The sequence below is a fragment of the Euprymna scolopes genome, chromosome 28 (assembly GCF_053919585.1).
Source record: "Euprymna scolopes isolate OS-2025 chromosome 28, ASM5391958v1, whole genome shotgun sequence".
Taxonomy (NCBI): domain Eukaryota; kingdom Metazoa; phylum Mollusca; class Cephalopoda; order Sepiida; family Sepiolidae; genus Euprymna; species Euprymna scolopes.
The window spans coordinates 62,144,765-62,166,312 of record NC_136509.1 but is presented as its reverse complement, the minus strand read 5'-3'; the positions used below and the strand labels follow the sequence as shown (position 1 = coordinate 62,166,312).

The 21,548-nt window shown below is 30.5% G+C and overlaps 1 protein-coding gene across 2 annotated transcripts in view; it reads right to left on the bottom strand.

The window, feature by feature from the left end:
- Positions 1–21,042, bottom strand: part of LOC145249675 (fatty acid binding protein 1-A, liver-like) — a 38,753-nt gene extending 17,711 nt beyond the window's left edge. Inside the window, exons 1-3 of one of the 2 annotated variants that reach the window (XM_080111464.1) lie at positions 20,857–21,042; positions 19,936–20,061; positions 23–204 (exon numbers count right to left, since the gene is read on the bottom strand). In XM_080111464.1, coding sequence (XP_079967590.1) covers positions 23–204; positions 19,936–20,011 — 258 coding nt within the window. In that variant the 5' untranslated portion in view covers positions 20,012–20,061; positions 20,857–21,042. Of the gene's footprint in view, positions 1–22; positions 205–19,935; positions 20,062–20,187; positions 20,812–20,856 lie in introns of those variants that run through there. The other variant, XM_080111463.1, reaches the window with a different exon arrangement.
- Positions 21,043–21,548: the final 506 nt, after the last annotated feature.

Here is a 21,548-nt window from a genome sequence, read left to right as displayed (position 1 = left end):
GTAAAAAACAAAAAAAATTTACCTTGAATTTTCGGCCGAATAAATCTGTAGATTCATAAGGTTCTCCCAGAGTGAATTCATAGTTTTTCGAAACAATTGGTTTGGTGATTGTCGTAACGTTCATGTTCCATTTCTTGCCATCTTGTTGAATCTCCCAAATGATTCGAACTTTGAAGCTTTCCTCAGCCAAATCCTCAGGTACTCCTTTCGTAGTTAAAGAAATAAAAATAGTAAAATAAAAACAAGCATAGAGTAAAAGTAATCCTAAACAAATAAAAGTACAATTAATGGATATCGGTTTCTAAACAAAAGCTACATATGGAAATATGCTTCCTATGAAATTTAAACCAATTATTGTTATGCATTAAAAACAAAAAATTACTTTTGCTAGAATTTATTGATTTATATAGTAAATCTCAGTACTGGAGGAGGAGTGATTAACTAAGTATTCATCCTTTAATTCATAACACTAAAAGAAATACGATAGAAACTTAACAGAAAAAATAAAAATGAAATAGAATAAAAATTAAATTAAACAAATTTAAATATATTAATATAATCAAAATAATATCTAGTGTTTTATTTCTAATACCTTGGAAAAAAGGTATGACTCCATCTTTCACTATCCCTAGAAAAAGCAACAATAAAAAAAAAAAAAAACACTAATTTTGTTTCACATCTTGGCATTATTTAATCTTGACATGTATAACACTGGGCAGAAAAAGGACACACAGCAGTTGTGCAATTGAGAACCATTTCAGAAGGTATCCATCGCTTCTCAAGATGAATGGAATAGATTTAATCCACATACACAGTCATTTACAGGTAACTGTTTCGCTGTATCACAATTTTTCAGAGTGACCAGACAAATAGTAAACAGACATTGAAGTTATACTGTTTGGAAAATAGGAGGATGTACTGTTACACTACTATTTGAAACTTACTACAATGATTAAGAATTTTTCAGCAGTCGAAAGTATTCTATTTTATCCTGAAGAACTATGCATTATTGCTAATATCAACAATTATTATCGAAGTGCTCAACCCATGAAGCTAAGAAAGGTATATATAACATCATATACTAATAAATGTAAGTGTTTATAGTTGTGAGTATTAACCAGCTTAAAGCTTTGGATTTATACTTATATACCGTGCTCAAAGCATTCAAATAGAGAGCTTAAGAGTACTTAAGTAGCATGTTTTCTAGTAGGTTATCAAAGGCTCCATGCTCTTATTGTCAGACAGCCTAAAAACACTCTTTAAATTGAGATCCTATTTTTGCTTTATTTACTTCTGTTTTTTGTGAAACCATACATATATTGTCTGCAGATCAGAAAATCCCTAATTCAATAGCTAAGACTTAAATCCTAAACATTATTTTTGCTTGTATATTTCGCCATTATTTTGTTTTATTTACTGCCGCTTTTTTTATTTTTAATTATTTTTTGACGTGGAAATTTGTCCCCCAAAATATATATTAATTGGAAAAAAAATTAGAGGGGGAGGGTATCTATCTCGTAATAAATCTCCAGCTTGAGATTGCAACGGATCTTTTTGTTCATACGAAATGTTTGATGAATAAATATGGCACAAAAATATAGGTTATTTGTTTGATGAATAAATATGGCACAAAAATATAGGTTATTTGTTTGATGAATAAATATGCCGCAAAAATATAGGTTATTTGTTTGATGAATAAATATGCCACAAAAATAAAGGTTGTTTGATGAATAAATATGGCACAAAAATATAGGTTATTTGTTTGATGAATAAATATGGCACAAAAATAAAGGTTGTTTGATGAATAAATATGCCAAAAAAATATAGGTTATTTGTTTATAAATAAATATGCCACAAAAATATAGGTTATTTGTTTGATGAATAAATATGCCACAAAAATATAGGTTATTTGTGCCCATCCTTAATGTTATGTCGAATTTTCATAAATAAATGTGTGCATGGTTCTTAGTATAGAAAGCAAAACAAACCAAACAAAAGGTTCAACAACAAAGAATTTAAACCCTGGAGCGATTGAAAAAAATAAAAAACATGAAAACCTAATTATTTTGTAACTGGAACAGAGGCACATTGTTACATTAATCAACCATTATTCAGTGAATGTGCATCACGTCGATTTTATTTCCATCATTATGACATAGGACAAGTCTCAGCTGGATAAAATTTTGTTCAGTCCTTTTGTCTAGGTGACACACATTGTCAAAAGCTTAGCAAAAAGAAGCCTTTGTATTAAAGATAAGACATGCATTTTCTTCTTTCGTATTGTTCGTAAAGTTTGAAACTTATGTCCAGCTCAAAGAGATTGGCTTTTCTAGCTATCATTAGGCTGGAGGGATGGAGTGCTGTAAATTCCTCATATCTGGTAGAGTCAAGTTTTCCTTCTTTTTTTTTTTTTTACTAACACTGGATGTGTTTTATGACAAAACTATTTTTGTGGTAATTTATAGTACAGTATAAAGTATACAGGATACAGCATTAAAAATTAGTAACAAAATAAAGTACAATATATAAAATACATGTATATAATCAAAAAACATTATAAATAACACCATAAGGAGGGGCAAATACCGTAAACTGGGACCGGAAAAAGGTATTCCACATCATAAGCTGAAAAAAACAAAAACAAAAAAAAAAAACGTATCCCAGGGCCACCGTATTTCGGGGTTCTACTGTATAGGATTTATTGAGCATAAGTTGATATTTTTTATTGGAGCAGAGTTCATACTTTTCCTAATAGTATTAATTCTTAAAAGAAGTGCAATAGATCAGATAGTAGTTGAACCAAGCCTAGTGGACACAATAGGCCATGATGTTATCCATTAGGTTACACAGATAGAAGAGAACTTGAATGCCTACTAGACATTATTCTAGAACAGAACAACCTGACATGAGGATAAGTTTCCCTAGAAGAAAACCCTGACTAAATATTCCAAATCGCATAGTATTCACTGCTCAAAGAAGATCTCCTCACTACGGCTTAGTTACATTAGCTTTTACAAGGAATGGTGCACCTTCTCCAAGTGATGTTACCTCAAGTAACAGCATGAAGCTCGATACTCCACCAGACTAGATGAATTCCTGTCCTGGAATCCAGTAAAATCAAGAGACCAAAATAAAAGATATACTACAACATATGAACATAGTTAATTGGGGAGAGGAAAATTATGTTCTCAATTTCTTGACTAACTCACTGTTTGAGGGATAAAGAACTTTAATGGAACATTCTAATATCTATGTATCTCATATAGATTCCAAGTGTTAGCCCTAGGTAGTGGGCCCCAGGATTTCTGAGAACTTTGACTGAAATAAAATAAAACAAAAAAGTACACATATCGCAACATTTCAAAAAATGCTGATTGGTAAAAAGAAAAGGACAGGAAATAGAAGCAAAATTTATTTTAAATGTTTTAACTAATAAAACTCATTACTTTGTTTCATTGCGCATGGTATCGTTCATGACGCCATGATCGTTTGTGTATCGCTGATAATGCAAAAAGTGTTAAAATGTGTTTTCCTCTGTAACACTAAATTGATTTTAGTTCCAAAGCATGCCATAATCTAAAATAAATAATTATTATCACCTCTAAAAAATTTTTAATCATGTTTTGGAAAAATCTGTCCCCAACGCGAACCTCAACGATCACCCATTTTAATAGGGGTAGGCTATAGAAACAAAATTTTTCAAATAAATGCCAAAATGGCTTATTACCTTCATTTATATGTAAATAGATGGGAACAAGTGATTTTGTTCAAAACGGGTCAAAATTGGAGGGTCGCTGGCCCCAAACGTGATTTGACCGCGTCAACGCGTGAAAATGGCCCAAATTTCGCCCCCGAACACACTTAATCATTTATTGAAAGCCACAGGGTGCATTTTTTTACTATAAATGCATTTGTATCATTAAATCTAACATTCCCATTGGCTATCCCACAAGTATAGGGCTTTTTAGAGTATCTCAGAGTCCAAAATGGGTCAAAATTATCCCAAAATTAGCCAAAAATGGTCGGAAATCACGGATTTTCAAAAATGCACCTCCTAAGCCACACAGGGTGCAATTTTTGACCATAAATGGCTCTATATCATTAAATCTAACATTCTCACGGGCTATCCCACCTATATAGGGCTTTTCAAGGTATCTTAAGGGTCCAAAATGGGTCAAATTTACCCAAAAATTAGCCAAAAATGAACGAAAATCACGGATAATCCCCAAAATGCAGGTATTATATCTCATCGGGCTCCTATAAACACTCCTGTATGGCTTTTTACAGTTGGAAGACTGAAATAACCACCCTGTTATCTTATCCATTTGTATTTAGGGTATTTAGAGATCTTTGGGGGATGTAAAAAGGGTCAAAACAATCCAAAAATGACAAAATTACGCTTTACGGTACATAACATATGAATCATTAGTTCATTCATCAATGATACTTTTTAGAAACATCGTAACTTTACTACATCAACTTCTCAGAAAGTAATTAATTGTAAATTGAACATTGAATGTCAATAAAATGCTGTCCAAGAAGAGTCTGAATTCATATTGTTCTCATAGTTACCCCAAAATTGATGAAAATGGCCCTCGATTCGCTATTTCTCGATTTGTAACCAATATATTGAATAACTTGATAAAAGGTAGGAGTAATTAGCAAAGGAATTATTTTGTTATTTCAAGACACAGCTTCACTTCACATTACTTTAAAATCATTCAACAGTAAAATATCAATATAATGCATTAAAGAGCTCGTCAATCACATCATTATTCTCTAGCACAAATACTGGTTTTCGTCTTGTCAAGTTCCATGCACCAATGATATTGCATGACAAAAATTGAATTTTCAATGTCTTCTGCTCTTCAATTCGGGAAGGATACTGCCATGTTTTCTTTCTATTGTCGTTGGGAAGTGGTTCCAAATATTCTACAATGTATTCATACCCGATCTGTTTAATGAGTAGTTCAAATTGTTTGAGGTATCATGCTCTGGCAATTAGTCACTTATATCCTCCACTTCAAATTGATCATCATCCAAATCCAAACGATTGTGCAGTTCTTGCTCTGCCAGAAACCGTTCATGTTCCATATCAACGTGGAAAGTGTCAATGAGCCATTTGCGAGAGAGAGACTTTTGATCGACAAAGAATCTTCGTTCATGTACATCAAATTCATCAGGATTCACATCTTTTGAAAGTATATTGAGAAGGACATGGTGCTCTCGTTTCCATTTAATCATATTCACACGTCTGGAACCCTTTGCTTTGTAGACATCTTTGTCGTAAATTTTTAGCGATTGATCAAGTTTATGTTTTATCCCAGGTATTGTAACATAATGAACATCACTTCCAAAGGCTTTCTGCCACAATTGTAGTAATCGCAAGGAGAACTGGTGAATATGATTTTTCTGTGTCGTGGTACCATATTTGGCAGCATGATGTTGCACAGCTTGAACAAATTCAGCCTCAGTTGGAAGAGAATCAAGCAGAAGATAAGTCCAATCATCGTAATTATAATCTTCGTCAATCTGCCCTGCTATACCAGCCATGTTCACTGCATTTTACTAACTGAAAAAGAAAGCAAAATTCAATCAAATTCACAATTAATGCAATGCAATGTTATCGTGTCTATTTAAAGATGCCATTGCATTGTTACAGAAAGAAAACATTTCCTTATTTGGTAATTTTCCATCTATAACTCAAATTAAGCCCCTTTTTGACAACCTATGTTGATTCTTAGGGACTTTTTGACTCTCTTTGGCTAAATCGGCCATATTTAGCCCCTTTCAAAGGTCCTTATGCCCCTCATTAACAGTGCAAAAGTAAGGAGAGTGCCTGCTTCAAGCATTTCCCAACAGTTTCTGCCATGTAGAGGTGTCTTTGGGCCCATGGGAGGTGCATTTTGGAAAATCCGTGATTTCCGACCATTTTTGGCTAATTTTGACCCATTTTGGACTCTGAGATACCCTAAAAAAAACCCTATACTTGTGGGATAGCCAATGGGAATGTAAGATTTAATGATACAAATGCATTTATAGTCAAAAAATGCACCCTGTGGCTTTCAATAAGTGATTAAGTGTGTTCGGGGGCGAAATTTGGGCCATTTTCACGCGTCGACGCGGTCAAATCACGTTTGGGGCCAGCGACCCTCCAATTTTGACCCGTTTTGAACAAAATCACTTGTTCCCATCTATTTACATATAAATGAAGGTAATAAGCCACTTTTGGCATTTATTTGAAAAATTTTGTTTCTATAGCCTACCCCTAATTTTAACGGTCATTATATTTTGAAATCAAAAAAGGAAAAAGTAGAAAAACTGAAAGAAAAAATTTTGTGAAATTGGCAAATATTTTAATCGTAAAAGGGTTTTTTCATTTTTAAAATATTTATAATAGTTAAAAAAAAAACAAAAAAAAAAACCAAATACTTGATTGTGAGGAGTGGTGTATATAAAAGTGCTGCTCAGTTTAATGTAAAATGATCCCCATTTCCGGATCATAGAAACGTTTTAGGATGATCACAACTTTTTTTTTTTTTGCCATAGGAGATAAATTCTATGCATTTTACATTTTAAAGAGATTTTGCCAGTCGAACTCAGGGTTAGAGATTTAAAAAATTAGTTAAGTGTACTAAAGAGTTAGAATTGTCCCCAAATAGGGTATCATTTCATGTTTAATCTAAAATAGGGGATTATTTATGTTTAAACTAATTACTTGACCTTGAAAACAGCCATGTTGTAGTCAACTGCGAAGTAACCCATGATACTGTGTTCCACGGATGAATAATTCTAGGAAAGAAATTTTGCTCATGGAAGTTCCAATTAGTTTTATGTACACAAAGAAAGAAAAATTATTTACAGTGGTTGTAGGTAAATGAGTTTTTATTGTGAATGTGTTGCAGAAAAGAACTGGGACCCAGTTAAGCACCTACCATGAACATAACAGAGCAGAAAAAGACCAGCAACATTTCTCCTATGATAAAGTAACTGTGGGGAAAAGATAAGAACCTCTTCCACTAGATTTCGAAGTTAGTTTTGTACTCTGTCAAGGCAGGAAAAGGTGCTCTCAACAGCATCTCTGGAGATGTAACAACAGTATTCCATCTCAGGAGGCATTTCATTCTTTTCCTAGGTATCCATGAAACACTGGACCAATAGACTGATTCAACCATTTTTCCAGTGATTTTAACAATGGATTTTATGGAAGTCTCTTGTTTCGGGTCTTCACTGCGAAGCTCAGACTCAGAAGCGTATCAAAGCAAGGGTTTTCCTCGAGGAGAAAACCATTCATTACAATTATGGCAAAGTGAAGATCCGAGCATTAGCGGTGAAAGGAGAGAAGGTTGGTTTTACAGGAATTAAACAAAACAAAACGAGATGTTGTGTTGGCGGATATGGATCTTCTTTGGTTGTGGTTTGATGATAGTTAAACTGTATATTATGCATTGAAAAATATTTAAAGTTGATAGTTGAATCTTTGAAATAAGTTTTCGCTGCATTCCTTTGAAAGCTTAACCCAAACAGATATTATGATTACCACACACATAAAGAATGTGAGGATAAAAAAACTAACAAGTTTGGCTTAATCTTCATTAATTAAAAGAGTTAATGTGGAAACCACAAAGTTGTATCTCATTTATCCACATTCTATACAACATGCTATACATTTTGTAAACTGATGATTTCACAAGACATTGCTTGTTGTTAAGTTATAAGTTAACAATGTCAGTTTATTAGCAAAACCGACAGCAGTTTTTTTTTCTCCACATTTTGAAATTTCATCTTGGTTTTTCATGGTGAACCTAATTTCATTTTGTAACATGCCAGTGGGCTACTGCAACAAGGTTTGAGTTATCCTGTTTACAAAATACAACAGGAAATTTTGAGAAAATTACTTTAGGAACACAAAAAAAACATAATACTAGATGTGTTGCGGTTTAACTAGAATTCAAGTTAGCAAAGTTTCAACATCTGAATTTCAAAGGGTCATCATAAAGAAATGCAAGGGAGATATTTTTCTATCAACAGATTAAAAACAGCGATTAAAATAAACTTTTATTGTAGTTGTACTCCTGCCACACATGAAATTCCATTTTCATTGTTGTATCAAAGAACCATATATTGATAGACTGTAATTTTGTATAAAAAAAGAAAAGTAAGCACCTCCTAATATATCTGCAATCGTTTTAGATATTCCGTCCTCCCATAGAAGCTCTGTCCAGTTTTATTGTTAGCATTAAACATACAACATCTCTAGAAGAGGCTCTGCTCCTTTGTCATCAGTCATAAAAAAACGTCTGGAATTTAAACAATGAAATTAGACTCGATTCTATAGTCATGAATCAGGACATTTGGGCTAAACCTGCAAATATATATATATATATATAAAACTCGGTCATGCTACTTAACTTCATTGTGATACAGGAAGTTGAGTATCCCCCTACACTGTAACAGAGACGACGGATAACTGGTTATAAAGGCGTCAATTTCTATGCGAACGAAAAAGCTGACTGGACAATTATCCATTGAGCTTGTATTACAAGCAAAAATGCCAAAAATGTTATTGCATTTTTACATTGCCTCATATTGCGAATATTCCTAAAAATTCACTATGGAAATTGATGTATGTTATAGACGATGATCAAAGCATAGTAATTTTCCAATAAAATTGTAAATATCCTTTGTCAATAAAATTTATTTTAAACCATTAAGGATGTTTTAAGTTTAATAATTCATAGAGCAAATGTGGTACTTTGGTGATTGCTACAGTGAAAGTGATTGACAAATGGTGAAATCGTGCTTGAATAAGTTAAAATGTGGCTAGTTACGATCAGGATAGACAGATGATAACCAACAACCCCCTAAACTAAATAATTCAAAGTGTAGCACCTGTTCTACCCTCGATCAAAGGAGGAGATAGACAGGCAATATTACTCATGTCCCAATTCTAGGTGACCCTACTCCACTCCCACATTAAAACTTGATATCGAGTCTACATTTACCCTCATAAATAGATTATATTGATTTTAGGGACCTCCAATCTTGCCATAACAATCGATGACATAATTTTGTGCATACATCAGCAAATTAAGAAAAAAACGTTAAATCTGAACAATGAAATTAATGTCTTTTTGATATTATTTGTTTTTTTTAACTTTCGATATTTACACAAATACTATGTTTTTGTTATTAAAATATTTATGTATTTATTTCTCTGCTAGACTAATATTTTTCTTATAGAATAAATATGTGAATTCAAACAGATAATGCATACGTTATGGGTTCCTGTATTTTTGGGATTAAAAAACCGTTAAAAACGTAGTTACAAAATATATTTTTATAATAAACTAGACTACCCACGACCCATTGGGTCAGTAGGTTATATTAGCTATAGAATATATGTATGAGCGTGACACTTGTGACAAAGAAAATAGATTTTTTGTAGCATAAAAGAAACATTTCCATGAAAGTATATAAAAATGAAAAAAGAATATAGATTTCTATAAGTCGTTCTGTTTATTATAATTGATTATTATTGAAAAAAAACTTACAGCCATTAAATTATAAGTGGTTTGCCATACTTATAGGTGCACTGAACAGATACCATATTTTGATATATCTTTTAATTTAAACGCGAAAAAACCCCAAACAATTGGGACGCTGAAAACGTACACAGTAAAACAATACGTTTTATTATCGTGTTGATTATTCATTTGTAATGCAAATTAAAAAAAAATATTTTCGAGGTTATTTATTTGTTGCTAGTGTAGAAGAAACTGTGGGAATGTTTTTTAAGAAAGGTGTATCAAAAAATGGAGAATAATTTTTTTTTTTAAAATGAAGGCGGTGGGTAAATTGACGTTGTAAAATGCTCTTATGGTTGTCAACAGGTTAAAATAAATTTATTTGTAAGAAAATTGCGTTAAAATAACTTTAACGTTATACGGAAATGAACGATGTAAAAAAAAATGCAGAAAGTATTAACAATTGTTTATTTGCATAATTTAAACGCGAAAAAAAAAAAAACAATTGGGACGCTGAAAATGTACACAGTAAAACAATACGTTTTATTGTTGCATTGATTATTTGATTATGTACGCATGTGCAACTGGAAGTCGTAAACCGGATGTTGGGTTACAACACCCGTTACAAGGTCATTTGAGTTTTATAATTATATAGATTGTGAAAGCTCTGTTGATTTTGCTATTTTACCATGGTCATTTTTATTTTATATTAAAATAAGTAGAAAAATTAGGAAAGCGTTTCTCAAATTTTAATGTGTAAACTGAACATTTCAAGAAAATGAAATTTAAATCATTTTAATCTTTTAAAAATTAATTATTTTGGAGAACTTTTTTCTTTTCAATCCATTGTATATATTATTTAATTGAGATTATGAGAAAAGGCAGGACTCCTTTTTTCAAAACATAATATTGAATTTAATTCTATTTCATAGTAGGTTACAAAAGTATAGCTAAAAGGTTAACTAGTAGGGAAACCCGACGTTACCCGGGATTGAATGGTGATCAATGAATGTTTCACACTCCCGTATTTTTGTCATTGAAATCGGTAAAATCGATTTTTCAATCAGATTGCCCATTCTAATTGGAGATTCACTAGGAGGAAGCTTCACATACTCTCTGCAATGACAGTCCACAATACATTGTAGTCTACATTGCACTGTAGAGAGCCTACTGTTGATTTTATCAAGTTAGTTTTATATATAATGGCTTGCATTAAAGTTTAAAATGCAAAAATCAAGTTTCATGGTTAAATTGTGTTCTAAACAGAAACATTGTCACGTCAAAGAATATTCAAGTTTATATACCTGGCCTTATGCTTGTGTAGTGAGAAAGACTTGAATTTATGTTTAAAATTAAAAAATCAAGTATCATGGTACAATAGTGCTTTAAACAGAAACATTCATTTTGAACGCACTCCTGTCATATCAAAGAATCTACTGTTGATTTTATATGTTAGGTCTTTCGGCTTCTATGGTAATAAAACTTCTCAAATGCACCTGTGTTATGTTAGGCTATGTAAAGTGTTAAATTTGGTCAAAATCGCCTGTCCCTTCTTTCATCGAATTATTTCAATTATCGATACTTATTGAAGTCATTCCGATACAAAACCTATCTAAGAATACTGCCAGACACAAAGTATCTTTGTGTGAAAATTCATAAAAATCGGGCCAGCCGTTTTAGAGTCCATAAGAAACGAACTCACATACAAAGTTCATTTTATATAATAGTAGAGATTTAACTTCATATAAAATTAAAAATTTCGGTTGTGATATATTTTGTTCAGATTTCATAAACTGAAATATAGGAGATACAAAAACTATTTCTCATATTTTACAAAAACTACATTTTAAATATTAATTAATCAAAAAGTATTGAAAATGTCATAAAATTCCGACCGTTAGTTGATTTTTGTTAGATTCATCAATGTCTACTCATTAAAAATGGTCACTACACAGGAATTTTGTTTTAATGTGTTGATAATGTAAAAACGATTTTAATCTCACATTTTCATCGTTTTCATATGCTGAAAAAAAATCATTAGCATTTTCGATTTCTTTTGAATGATAACAACACTAACTGACATTAAAGTTACATTGTGTTGCAGATAGGGTTAATACCTAATGACATGAACTAATTTCTAATCAAAAAAGTTCAATTAAACGCCAATACAGTTAACAAAAGTAACAATCCACAAACTTTTACCTCCGCATTTCAAAAATAGTAGTTAAATATGGGGACAAGCAATCAAAGTGAACGGAATTTGTTTTTATTTTTTAATAAAAAAATAAAAACCTTTGAAAGAAACACACCAAAAAAATATCAGAATTATCATAATTTAATTAATTTTTCAGTATTTATTAATAAAGATGAAGTATTTAGTTTTAAAAGGAATTTTTTACATCCAAGTCACTTTAATTATATAAACCTTAAAACTATTATTTATTTCAAAGATGAAATATTTCTAATGATAGCCATAGTCGAACCTCGATGATCATTTTTACAAAGGGATTAACAACATGAAGGAGCAAATCAAATTATTTCACGGTTAAAAATTAGAAATAAAATAAAATAAATTGAATGCTTCAATTACTAGTGTTTTATAGAATGCATTATTTTCTTTCATCGATGTATATTTGTTTCATTTAAAAATTGGATATTCAAGTTAAAAAAAAAAGATTTTACATTTCTTATTTTACAATCTGTTTAAAATTTGAATATTATTTACATTTTCTTAAAAAAGATTTCTGCCTCAACAGAAAAATATTCAACAAAATGTTTACCCGGAAGATTATTTTACCGAAAACTAACTTTAAAAAGACAGATACTAGAATTAAAATTTTTTTTTTATTTACACTCAATTAGATGTGCCTTATGCACTAATAAAAATGTAATTGGCATTTTTTTTACACTTTTTAAGATTTTAAATATTTATAAATTTTCTCATTATAAAGAAAATGCAAAACTATCCAATTATATGAATACATTTTGACTAATTATGTAAATATATTTTGTAAAAAGTGATTATTTAGTAAATTGATATGAAATTTATTTGATTTTAAAAGAAAAAACATGGATTGAAAAATTTTAAATCAATAAATTATCAATACATTTTGTCATAAAAAAGGATGATGGAATTCATTTTAATTGGCAAAAGAAAAAACAACTATAAAATTCATAATCAGCCAATTATCAATAAATTTTGTTGTTATAAAATATTTATTTATTATTTGACATAATTTATGCATACTATTTAATTTTAATGAAATAAAACATTTTTTCTCCTTATAATTATTAAAATAAATCAATAATCGTTTTTATTACAATATATTGATTATTCGCTGTTTTTTTTAGCAATGTTGTTTTTCCTTTGCAAATAAAAATTAATCTAATAATCATTTTTATGACAACAAAATTTATTGATAATTTAATGATTTTAGATTTTTCTCACAATTTCAAATTTTTCTTTTTATGTTTTAATTGCAATTAATTTTATTTCTTCTCTCAAAAAATTATAATCAATATAATAATCGTTTTTTATAATGAGAAAATTTATAAATATTTAAAATTTTAAAAGTGCAACAAAATGCCAATTACAGTTTAATTGCAAAAGGCACATCTGATCGAGTGTAAATGAAATAGTTTTTTTTTTTAAGTTTTTTTTTTTAAAAAGGAAGATACTAGAATCTTCCTTTTAAAGTTTAATATTATTAGTTTTCTGTAAAATGATTTTCTGAGTAAACATTTTGTTGAATATTTTTCTGTTGAGGCAGAAATCCTTTTTCAAGAAGATACCTAACTTTTTAAAATTATATTTATCAACAACAAAAATAATAAAATAATATTTATTAATTAATAAAACACGCTCAGAATAACATGAAAAGTATCATCACATAATGTAATATTTGTTTTATTATTCAATAATACAAGAGGTTTTCTTTTTTCTTTTGTAATGACACAAGATGTGTTAAAAAATAAAGTAATTTTTGTTTTAATAAATATATTGTTTTGTCTTTCGTGTCTTGACTCCATGACTCTGTTCCATTCAGTTGCATTATATAATCAACCGCATCCACTTCTGATAGTTTGATTTTTGCCGAACACTGATCTTGGACATTACTTTAAAAAATATACAAATTTTTTTTCTTTTGGAGGAGGGGGGGGGGGAGATTATTTTTTAAACTATATCTACTTCAGTATTTTCTTTAAATTTCTATTTTTAGCGAGTATTGAGATTCCCGAGACGTGATACTCTCATGTCGAACATTTTTTTTGTTATAAAGTAACACTCGACACTACTTTTTTAAAAATTTCTATTTTTAGCGAGTATTGAGATTCCCGAGCAATGATACTCTCATGTCGAACATTTTTTTTGTTCTAAAGTAACACTCTACATGGTTACCTGGTTTTTCACTAAACGTTTTAAAATAAGTTGAATCATTAAAAACTTTTTATGTTTTAAAAACTTCCAAAGCTCGGTAGAAAATGAACACTAAGAAAATCAATTGTATATATTTTAAAACAACAGTAAACAAGTTAATATATTTTTTTTAATATATTATGGGGGGAGGGTATAGTCTCTTTTAAAAACAATAACCCCTTCAAGAGCCGTCCTAAAATGTTTCCAATCGTATTCAATAATGGAGAGTTTTCCTACCTACCAAAAGTAGACGAGTGTTCCTAAATTTTACGTTGCATCCAATTTATAATTAGTTCTAAGTATAATTTTCGTTAAGTTTAACTATTTAAATTTAATACGGCCAGTGAGTAAAATTTTGTTTCATCTGTAGGTAAATTTATTTATTTATTATTATTATTAGCAGCAAAGTTTACTATCTGTTCTGAAACTACACCACATTTTCTGTCCTTGTTTAGTGGAGGAGAAATCTTTGTTGACTTTTTTTTCTTACTAAATAAACACTTTAAAATAAGTTAAATCACTAACAACTTCGCAAGCTAGGTAGGAAACTCGATTTTGCCTCTTTTAAAACAACAATAAATAAGTATAAATATTTAAAAAAATATTATGCGGTCTGTAGTTTTATTTTTGAACTGAATAAACGCTTTAAAATAAGTTGAACCACTAATAAGTTAGCAAGCTAGGTAGAAAACGAACACTTAGAAATTGATTTTATCTTTTAAAAATCCAACAGTAATTAACTAAAAAATATTCTTAAAAAATATAAAAATGATATCTCCTTCAAGAATGATCCTAAAATGTGCGTATGCATTTTTGGTACCACGCTATTTGTAAATAGTGTTTTCATTGCAATTCAAATTTTCACGATATCTTTTTTATTCAATTGTAATTTTTAATTTAATTGTAAGGTGAAAGCACAGAATAGATACAAAACACCTTCTATGTTAAGAATGGCTTTCAAAATAATAAAATTATTATTTCAGCACGGTACCAAAATACATTAGTACCTAAAATTTTAGTTTGCAATGTTTTTATTTTTAAATCATAAAATAAAACACAAAAATTTTAAAACTTCATCCTGCTTTATTTTTTATTTGTTAAACACGTGGTTAATTAAAATCAAATTATAATCACATCCTTACATTTGAAATAATAGTGTGATTAAATGCTACCTATTGTTCATTTCAAAATGTAAACAAACTCCTTGTTAAATTAATTGATACTGGTGTTGAACGTAAATAGTCCCTTTTTAAGTATTTTCAAGTTAAATTCAAGTTTTACAATATCTTTTTGTTAATTAAATTGTTAGCTACAGAATAGTTATTTACAAACAGCTGAGCAACACAAGTAGCTTTGATTAAAACGAAAAGATAGCATCGATAGTTCTAACAAGCGATCAGTTAGTACGCGTAGTTGCAGTCGGCAGCTATTGTGTAACGGTAGTATTAATACTTACTCAGCATGTTTTGAAAGATAGGTTAGTTTAAATAGTTACAGTGAAAAAAACCGTAAGAAACAAATCTGTAAAGTATATTTTTCTTTTTAAATCGATATCATATCAAAATATAAAAATATCTCAAATAAATCAGAATAACATGAGCATTATTATTATTATCACTATTCCAAAGGAATGCATTAAATATTTGGCGAAAGAAATTTAAAATTTGTTTTTTTATGCTGTACCTTCATTACTTTTCCTCGCTCACCCCCCATCTGTCTCTCTCTCTGTAAAAATCAATATGCAAGCGATAAGAAAATATAAACCGCTTAAATTCTAGCAAGCAGGCAGTCTGATGTTGTTAGAAATAAAGAGTAGTAGTAACAGTAATAGTTCCAGCAGATAGTTATTATGTTAGTATGAATAATTGCCCGGTTAGAAAACCCTTAAGAATTGATTTTGCAAAAAATTTTTTTTTTTTTTTTTTTAAATCGATATTATATCAAATTATATAAAATAATATCTGAAATGAAACAGAAGAACATGGAGATTATTATTATCACTATTCCAAAGAAATTCATTAAATATTTGGCGAAGAAATTAAAAATTTTCTTTTTCATGCAGTACCTACGGCTTCATTACTGCAAGTGACATTTTCTTTCGCCGAGCAGTTACTTGCTCGACTAATTAAACATTATTTTAGTAATCACAAAAAAAAAAAAAAAATGAAAAAAAAAAAAAAAGAAAAAAAAAAGGGGGTTTCTTGGCCTTTGGGCCAAGATCAAAGTCTAGTATCTGTCTAATGTTGAACTTCACTTTTTTGCATCATTTTTTTTAGTCTCGGTTGATGGAGAAATCCTTCATAACTAATACACTTTTGATTTTTGTTATTAACCAGACTGCCCCTTTTGGGGGAGTTGGTTACCCCCTCATTAAAAAATGACCTTGTGTCTTACTCTGCCCTTGTGAGGAGGCAAGTAAACAAAAAATTTTTTTTTTAAATTTTACCGTGTTTGAATTCATGATTAAGTGTTAATTTTACTCATTTAGAATTGCTTTAAAGCTTCACTGCTCACTCATTTTGCGACAAAATTTTAAACAATTTTTACAGTTCATAGATCACCTTCTCAGGTGACCCATGTAGGTATTTTTGCCATTATTTAATCTACATAAGTTTGTTGTTTATAATATTTCGTTTATCATATTACACTTGTTATTGTTTCGATTGTTTCCCCAACGGTTGCTGTGTGCATTGAAATCTTCCATAATTATGAAAGGGGGTGGGAGTTGGTTGATTAGTTTATTTATTTCTTTTTTATTTGTTAGTTGATTCGGTGGAATGTGAATCGAATGTATTGTTATTTTGCAGTGTAGGTTAGCTATTGCTTGAAGTTCAGTAATTAACTGGAGGGTTGTGTGAGGTATAGTTTTTTTTTATCAGTATGGACACTCTAATTGGTCGATTTGTATGTTTTGTTGTACATGTTATATCCTTTGAATTTATATTTGTGATTTTCTTTGAGTAGTGTTTCTTGTAAACGGATTGCTGAGGGGTTTGTTTCTGATTTTTCTTCATAATTAAGTCTTAGTCCTCTACAGTTCCATTGTAGGAATGTTGTTTTGTTGTGTTTTGTGCGGTTTTGCATGAATAGGTTCTGTATTTTGCTTTTTCTATGTTTGTCTGGTTTTGGTTGAAGTTTTTATATCTAATATTCCATTGGTTTGTTCGATTATTTGTCACATTTATTGTGATTTGAGTGGTTTGGGTTTATTTTCTTCATATTTTCCTGAATTGCTTGGTTCTTCAGTTTCCATTTGATTAGTCTTGTTTTTGGAGTTGGATTTATCTCTGCTTCCAGAGGCTGATCGAGATAACAGTTTATTTTTGGATGGGTTTATTTTTTGAGAAGTTTTTCCACTTATTGTTTTAGTTTGCCCAGAGGGTATTTTGTTGCTTTTTATTCTTGTATTTATTGGTAGTTTTTGATTTGAAGTTATAATTTGGGAGTTTACTTCATTGTGATAATAAGGTTGTTTTCTGCGTCTTGCATTTCTAACAATTGGTAACTGTTAGAGACTCTTTGAGATTCTATGACTCCTTGTTATTTAATTTGTTTAGTATTTCTTCTGGTGTGGCAAGAGATAGCTTAAGAGCTTTTAATTATACCTTTAGATCGATTTAATCTCTCATGGGGGAGGGTTACTTTGACCTTGATATTATGTAAATGTGACATTTTTCTTTTTTAAGTTTGCTACTTTGCTTCATCTGGTCTATTTCAATCAATAGATTGCCATTTTTTAAAAACATTTTTGGTTTGATGGAATTGGATAGTACCTTTTCTATCAGAAAAGGAGACAGTTTGGACATTGGTTTTTCTCCTATTCATTCTATAATGTAGAATCTTGGAAAGTTGGTATCAGAGTTTGGGTTTTCTTCTTCATCACTGTCTGTGTTAGATTCAGGATGAGGTCTTTTTATTTTGTTTTTGAAGCCATATGAATTTTTATGATGATTCATCATCATTATTGCTCACCACCTTCCTAGAAGCTCTATAGTGGGAGAGGGGGGGGGGCTCACTCAGCCAAGCATCTCAGGGATAATATACTCAAACAGTGAGTATGGATACTTGTGACAATTTTCTAATTTCCTTGTTCCTGGCAAGGTATTATAAAGGGGTCTGTTGTTGGTAGCATCTAGTTTCACTATCTGATTGGCCCTTGCAATCGCTTTCTTATATTAGCATGTATGTATTTGTTGGGGGGGGGGGTATGTGTGTGTGTGTGCGTGTGTGTGTGTGATACATTTGTAATTCTCTTTTTTGTAAAGGCTTGTCATGACTAGCCAATTGATCAGGTTGGGTCTCCCTGACCACCCGTCCAGCTGAGGTAAAGGCCAAAGTGGAGTGTTACACAGCTTGAATCCAGGTTGTGAGGTGCTCAGCCACCAGGATCCTGTTCTAGAATATTACAGGTCACCACCTACGGCCAACAGGTGGCCCCATTGAGGAACTTTTACCTTCTGCAGAGGGCAGTTTGTGTATTCTGGAACTCCATCAACAGGGCCGTTAATTGTGTAAAGTTTTTATTAGGCACGGCCGAAACAAATGTAAAGAGTAAGTATTTTTTGATGGAGTCTCTCTTTAAAAATCTACCAAAAATCAAGTAATTATCCAATCAATACAAAATTTTCACTGATTATTAAATGAAGAGTGAATTTTATAACGGTGTACTTTTTTTTTCATAAGCAATGTGTGTGTGTGTGTGTGTGTGTGTGTGTGTGTGTGTTTTGCCTACAAAAACCCCCTTCTTTATTTGTGGGTACAAATATACTTAAAATAATAGGCCGAAACTGAGCAAAATATATTGTGGCGAGATTGAGGTTTATAGAAAAAAAAAACTACTCGATCAAATTAAATGAAATTCTTTTTCGGAGAACAGATACGTACAATATAACCTTTTTTTTTTTTTTTTTTTTCGATATTTTCATTTTTTAATGTCTTGACTAAACTGTACAAGTACCAAATAAACAAAAAGCTTTACCGTGTACCTAGTATTTTCAAGTTTAATTAAAGTTTTACGATACCTGTTTTTATTAAATTTTTAGGTGAAAGTACAGAATAGGTACATAACAACACCCTCCCGTTCCCATGTTAAGAATAGCTTTCCAAAAAAAAAAAAAAAAATGTCATTATTTCAGCACGGCTCAATAAGTGCATGGAATACCTTTTATTTTCTTGAATAAAATAAAAACTACTCGACAAGAACACTACTGTTTTTGTTTTAATTTTTATTTTTTATTCAAAAATAAAAAATAAAAATTTCAATTGGTATTATTATACAAACACCGTGACAGCGAATTAACCCTAACCCTAGCGAATTAACCCTAACCCTAACCCTAACGCTGTCACGGTGTTTGTATAATAATACCTTTCAATTGTTCAAAATGTTTTTTTCCTAAAGCTTATTGAAGATTGTTTTTGTTTTTTTACCATATTTTTCATGTACATGCTCTAAAAATGTTTCAAAATTATCTAATATTTTTTCACTTTTCCTGCTATAAGCCTCTCTATGGTCTCATCGATATGAGACCATTTCATTTCTCCTACTGATCCCGATATGTATTTCAGAAAATCATATAACAAAATAATTCGCAAAGTTCAAACCAAAATAAAAAATATCGATCAAAAAAAAAAAAAAAAAAAAAAAAAAAAAAAAAAAAAAAAAAAATTTGAGCACAAGTCATAATAAAAAAAGAAAAACTAGGCGCTCCCTCCCTCAGTCGAACTGCGTACAACATCGGAGCCGAGGCGTATTTCGAGGGGTAGCACTCGTGTACGTCCGCCAAAAAGAAAAACAGAAAGAGTCGATTTTAAAGAATATTTAAAAGAATGTCAAATTTCGCCGATAATCCATTTAAGACATACGTTTTTTATATTTTATATAATCGAAGTATTTGTGGCATGTTCGTTCTCTTTTCAAATAAATACCGTTACACACTTATCTTAAATAAAATAATCTTAGAAGAAAGCTGATGAAAAAAAGCACATATTTACCGGCAACTTTGATGAATTCTTGAAAGTTCTTGTGATCGAATTCGTTCTGTTTCCATTTTCCAACAAAAGCTGCCATATTTCGCCGTTAGATTTCTCACGTAAAGTCGGGTCGAGTTTTATTGACGACTGAAAGAAAAGAAAAATTGTTTTTAAGAAAAAAAAAAAAAAAGTCAGTCTAAACCGAGCCCACAAAGATATCTTATTTCATTTATTCGACATAAAAATGCAAAATAAACATCAACTGCGACTTACGTTTTTGTTGTTTTTTTTTAACAAAATGCGCAGTCAATATACAATGATTAACTCTATTGCAACGAACTTTTTCTCGTTCTTATTTTAACTTGCAGTTGAATAGATTTATAGTTTTTTGTTAACTATTGCTGCTTTTATTAAACGATGAAAAGTGCTGTTAGCACAAACTGTCAAGTTGTAACTGAAGAACGTAAAAATAGAAATGAATAAAACTTTTTTTTTTTTAAACTAAGAAAGGGTGCGCGTCCTGTTTGTCACTTTCTTGTGCCTAACCCAAATCCGGTTATAATCGAAAACCCAACACATTTAACACGTTCACTTTAGTGAATAATGGTTTTGTTTTGTTTTTTTTTGCTTTTTTTTTTTGTGTGTGTGTGTTTTTTTTTGTTTTTGTTTTTTGCGTAAAAAATCGTGTATATCCGGGATAAAATTACAGTATATTATAATTGTGTTTTTAAAGGTCAGAGTGAGTGGTTGTAGCGATTACAGGCAATTAGAAAAGGAATCATTCTTTGCAAGCGTCACCAAAATTTTTCTCCACATTTAACGTACTTGATAAATTTCCGACATTTTCTGTTCCCAATTTTACTAGCGTCTTAGTATTACCTAGCAAGGCCATCCAGTGTTGCTCGGGACTGTATAAGACAATGAGAAAATTTTTTAACATACCTGTTATTCTGAAGATAGAGGAATTTTTTATGTATATGTATCATTTGCCATCTTGAGCAAAAGAATATTTTACCTATCATAGGACGGGTATTATATGTATGAAATGATTGTACCTTTCCTAGGACAGGAAATTTACAGCACGTATATGGAGAAATTTCCTTACCTAGGGCGGATAATGTATGAAACATATTTTAAATAATTTACATGATTTTCTGTTGTGCTAACTTTTCTGTATGTCACAGGTAAGAATTTGTTTTTACATCAGAGTGCTATAGTGAAGAAGAACCTTATTTCTCATTTAAAAGTCATACTACCATATATTACATGATTTTTGGTTTTAATAACTTTTATGCACATTACAGGTAGGAGTTTCTTTGTTTTTCCATGTGAGTACTATACTGCACAAGTACCTTATTTCTTGGGTAGGATAATGTACAAATACGTCATTTCTAAGATATAGATGAAACTACTCGATAATTTACATACTTTTCTGATGTGCTAAGTTTTCCGTGTGTCACAGGTGAGAGTTTGTTTTTACATCAGAGTGCTATAGTATAGAAGCACCTTATTTCTTATATAAATGTCATGCAACTCGAATATATTACACGATTTTCTGTTTTGATTACTTTTATGTACGTCACAAGTAAGATTTCCTTTGCTTTTCATGTGGGTACTATACTGTACAAGAACCT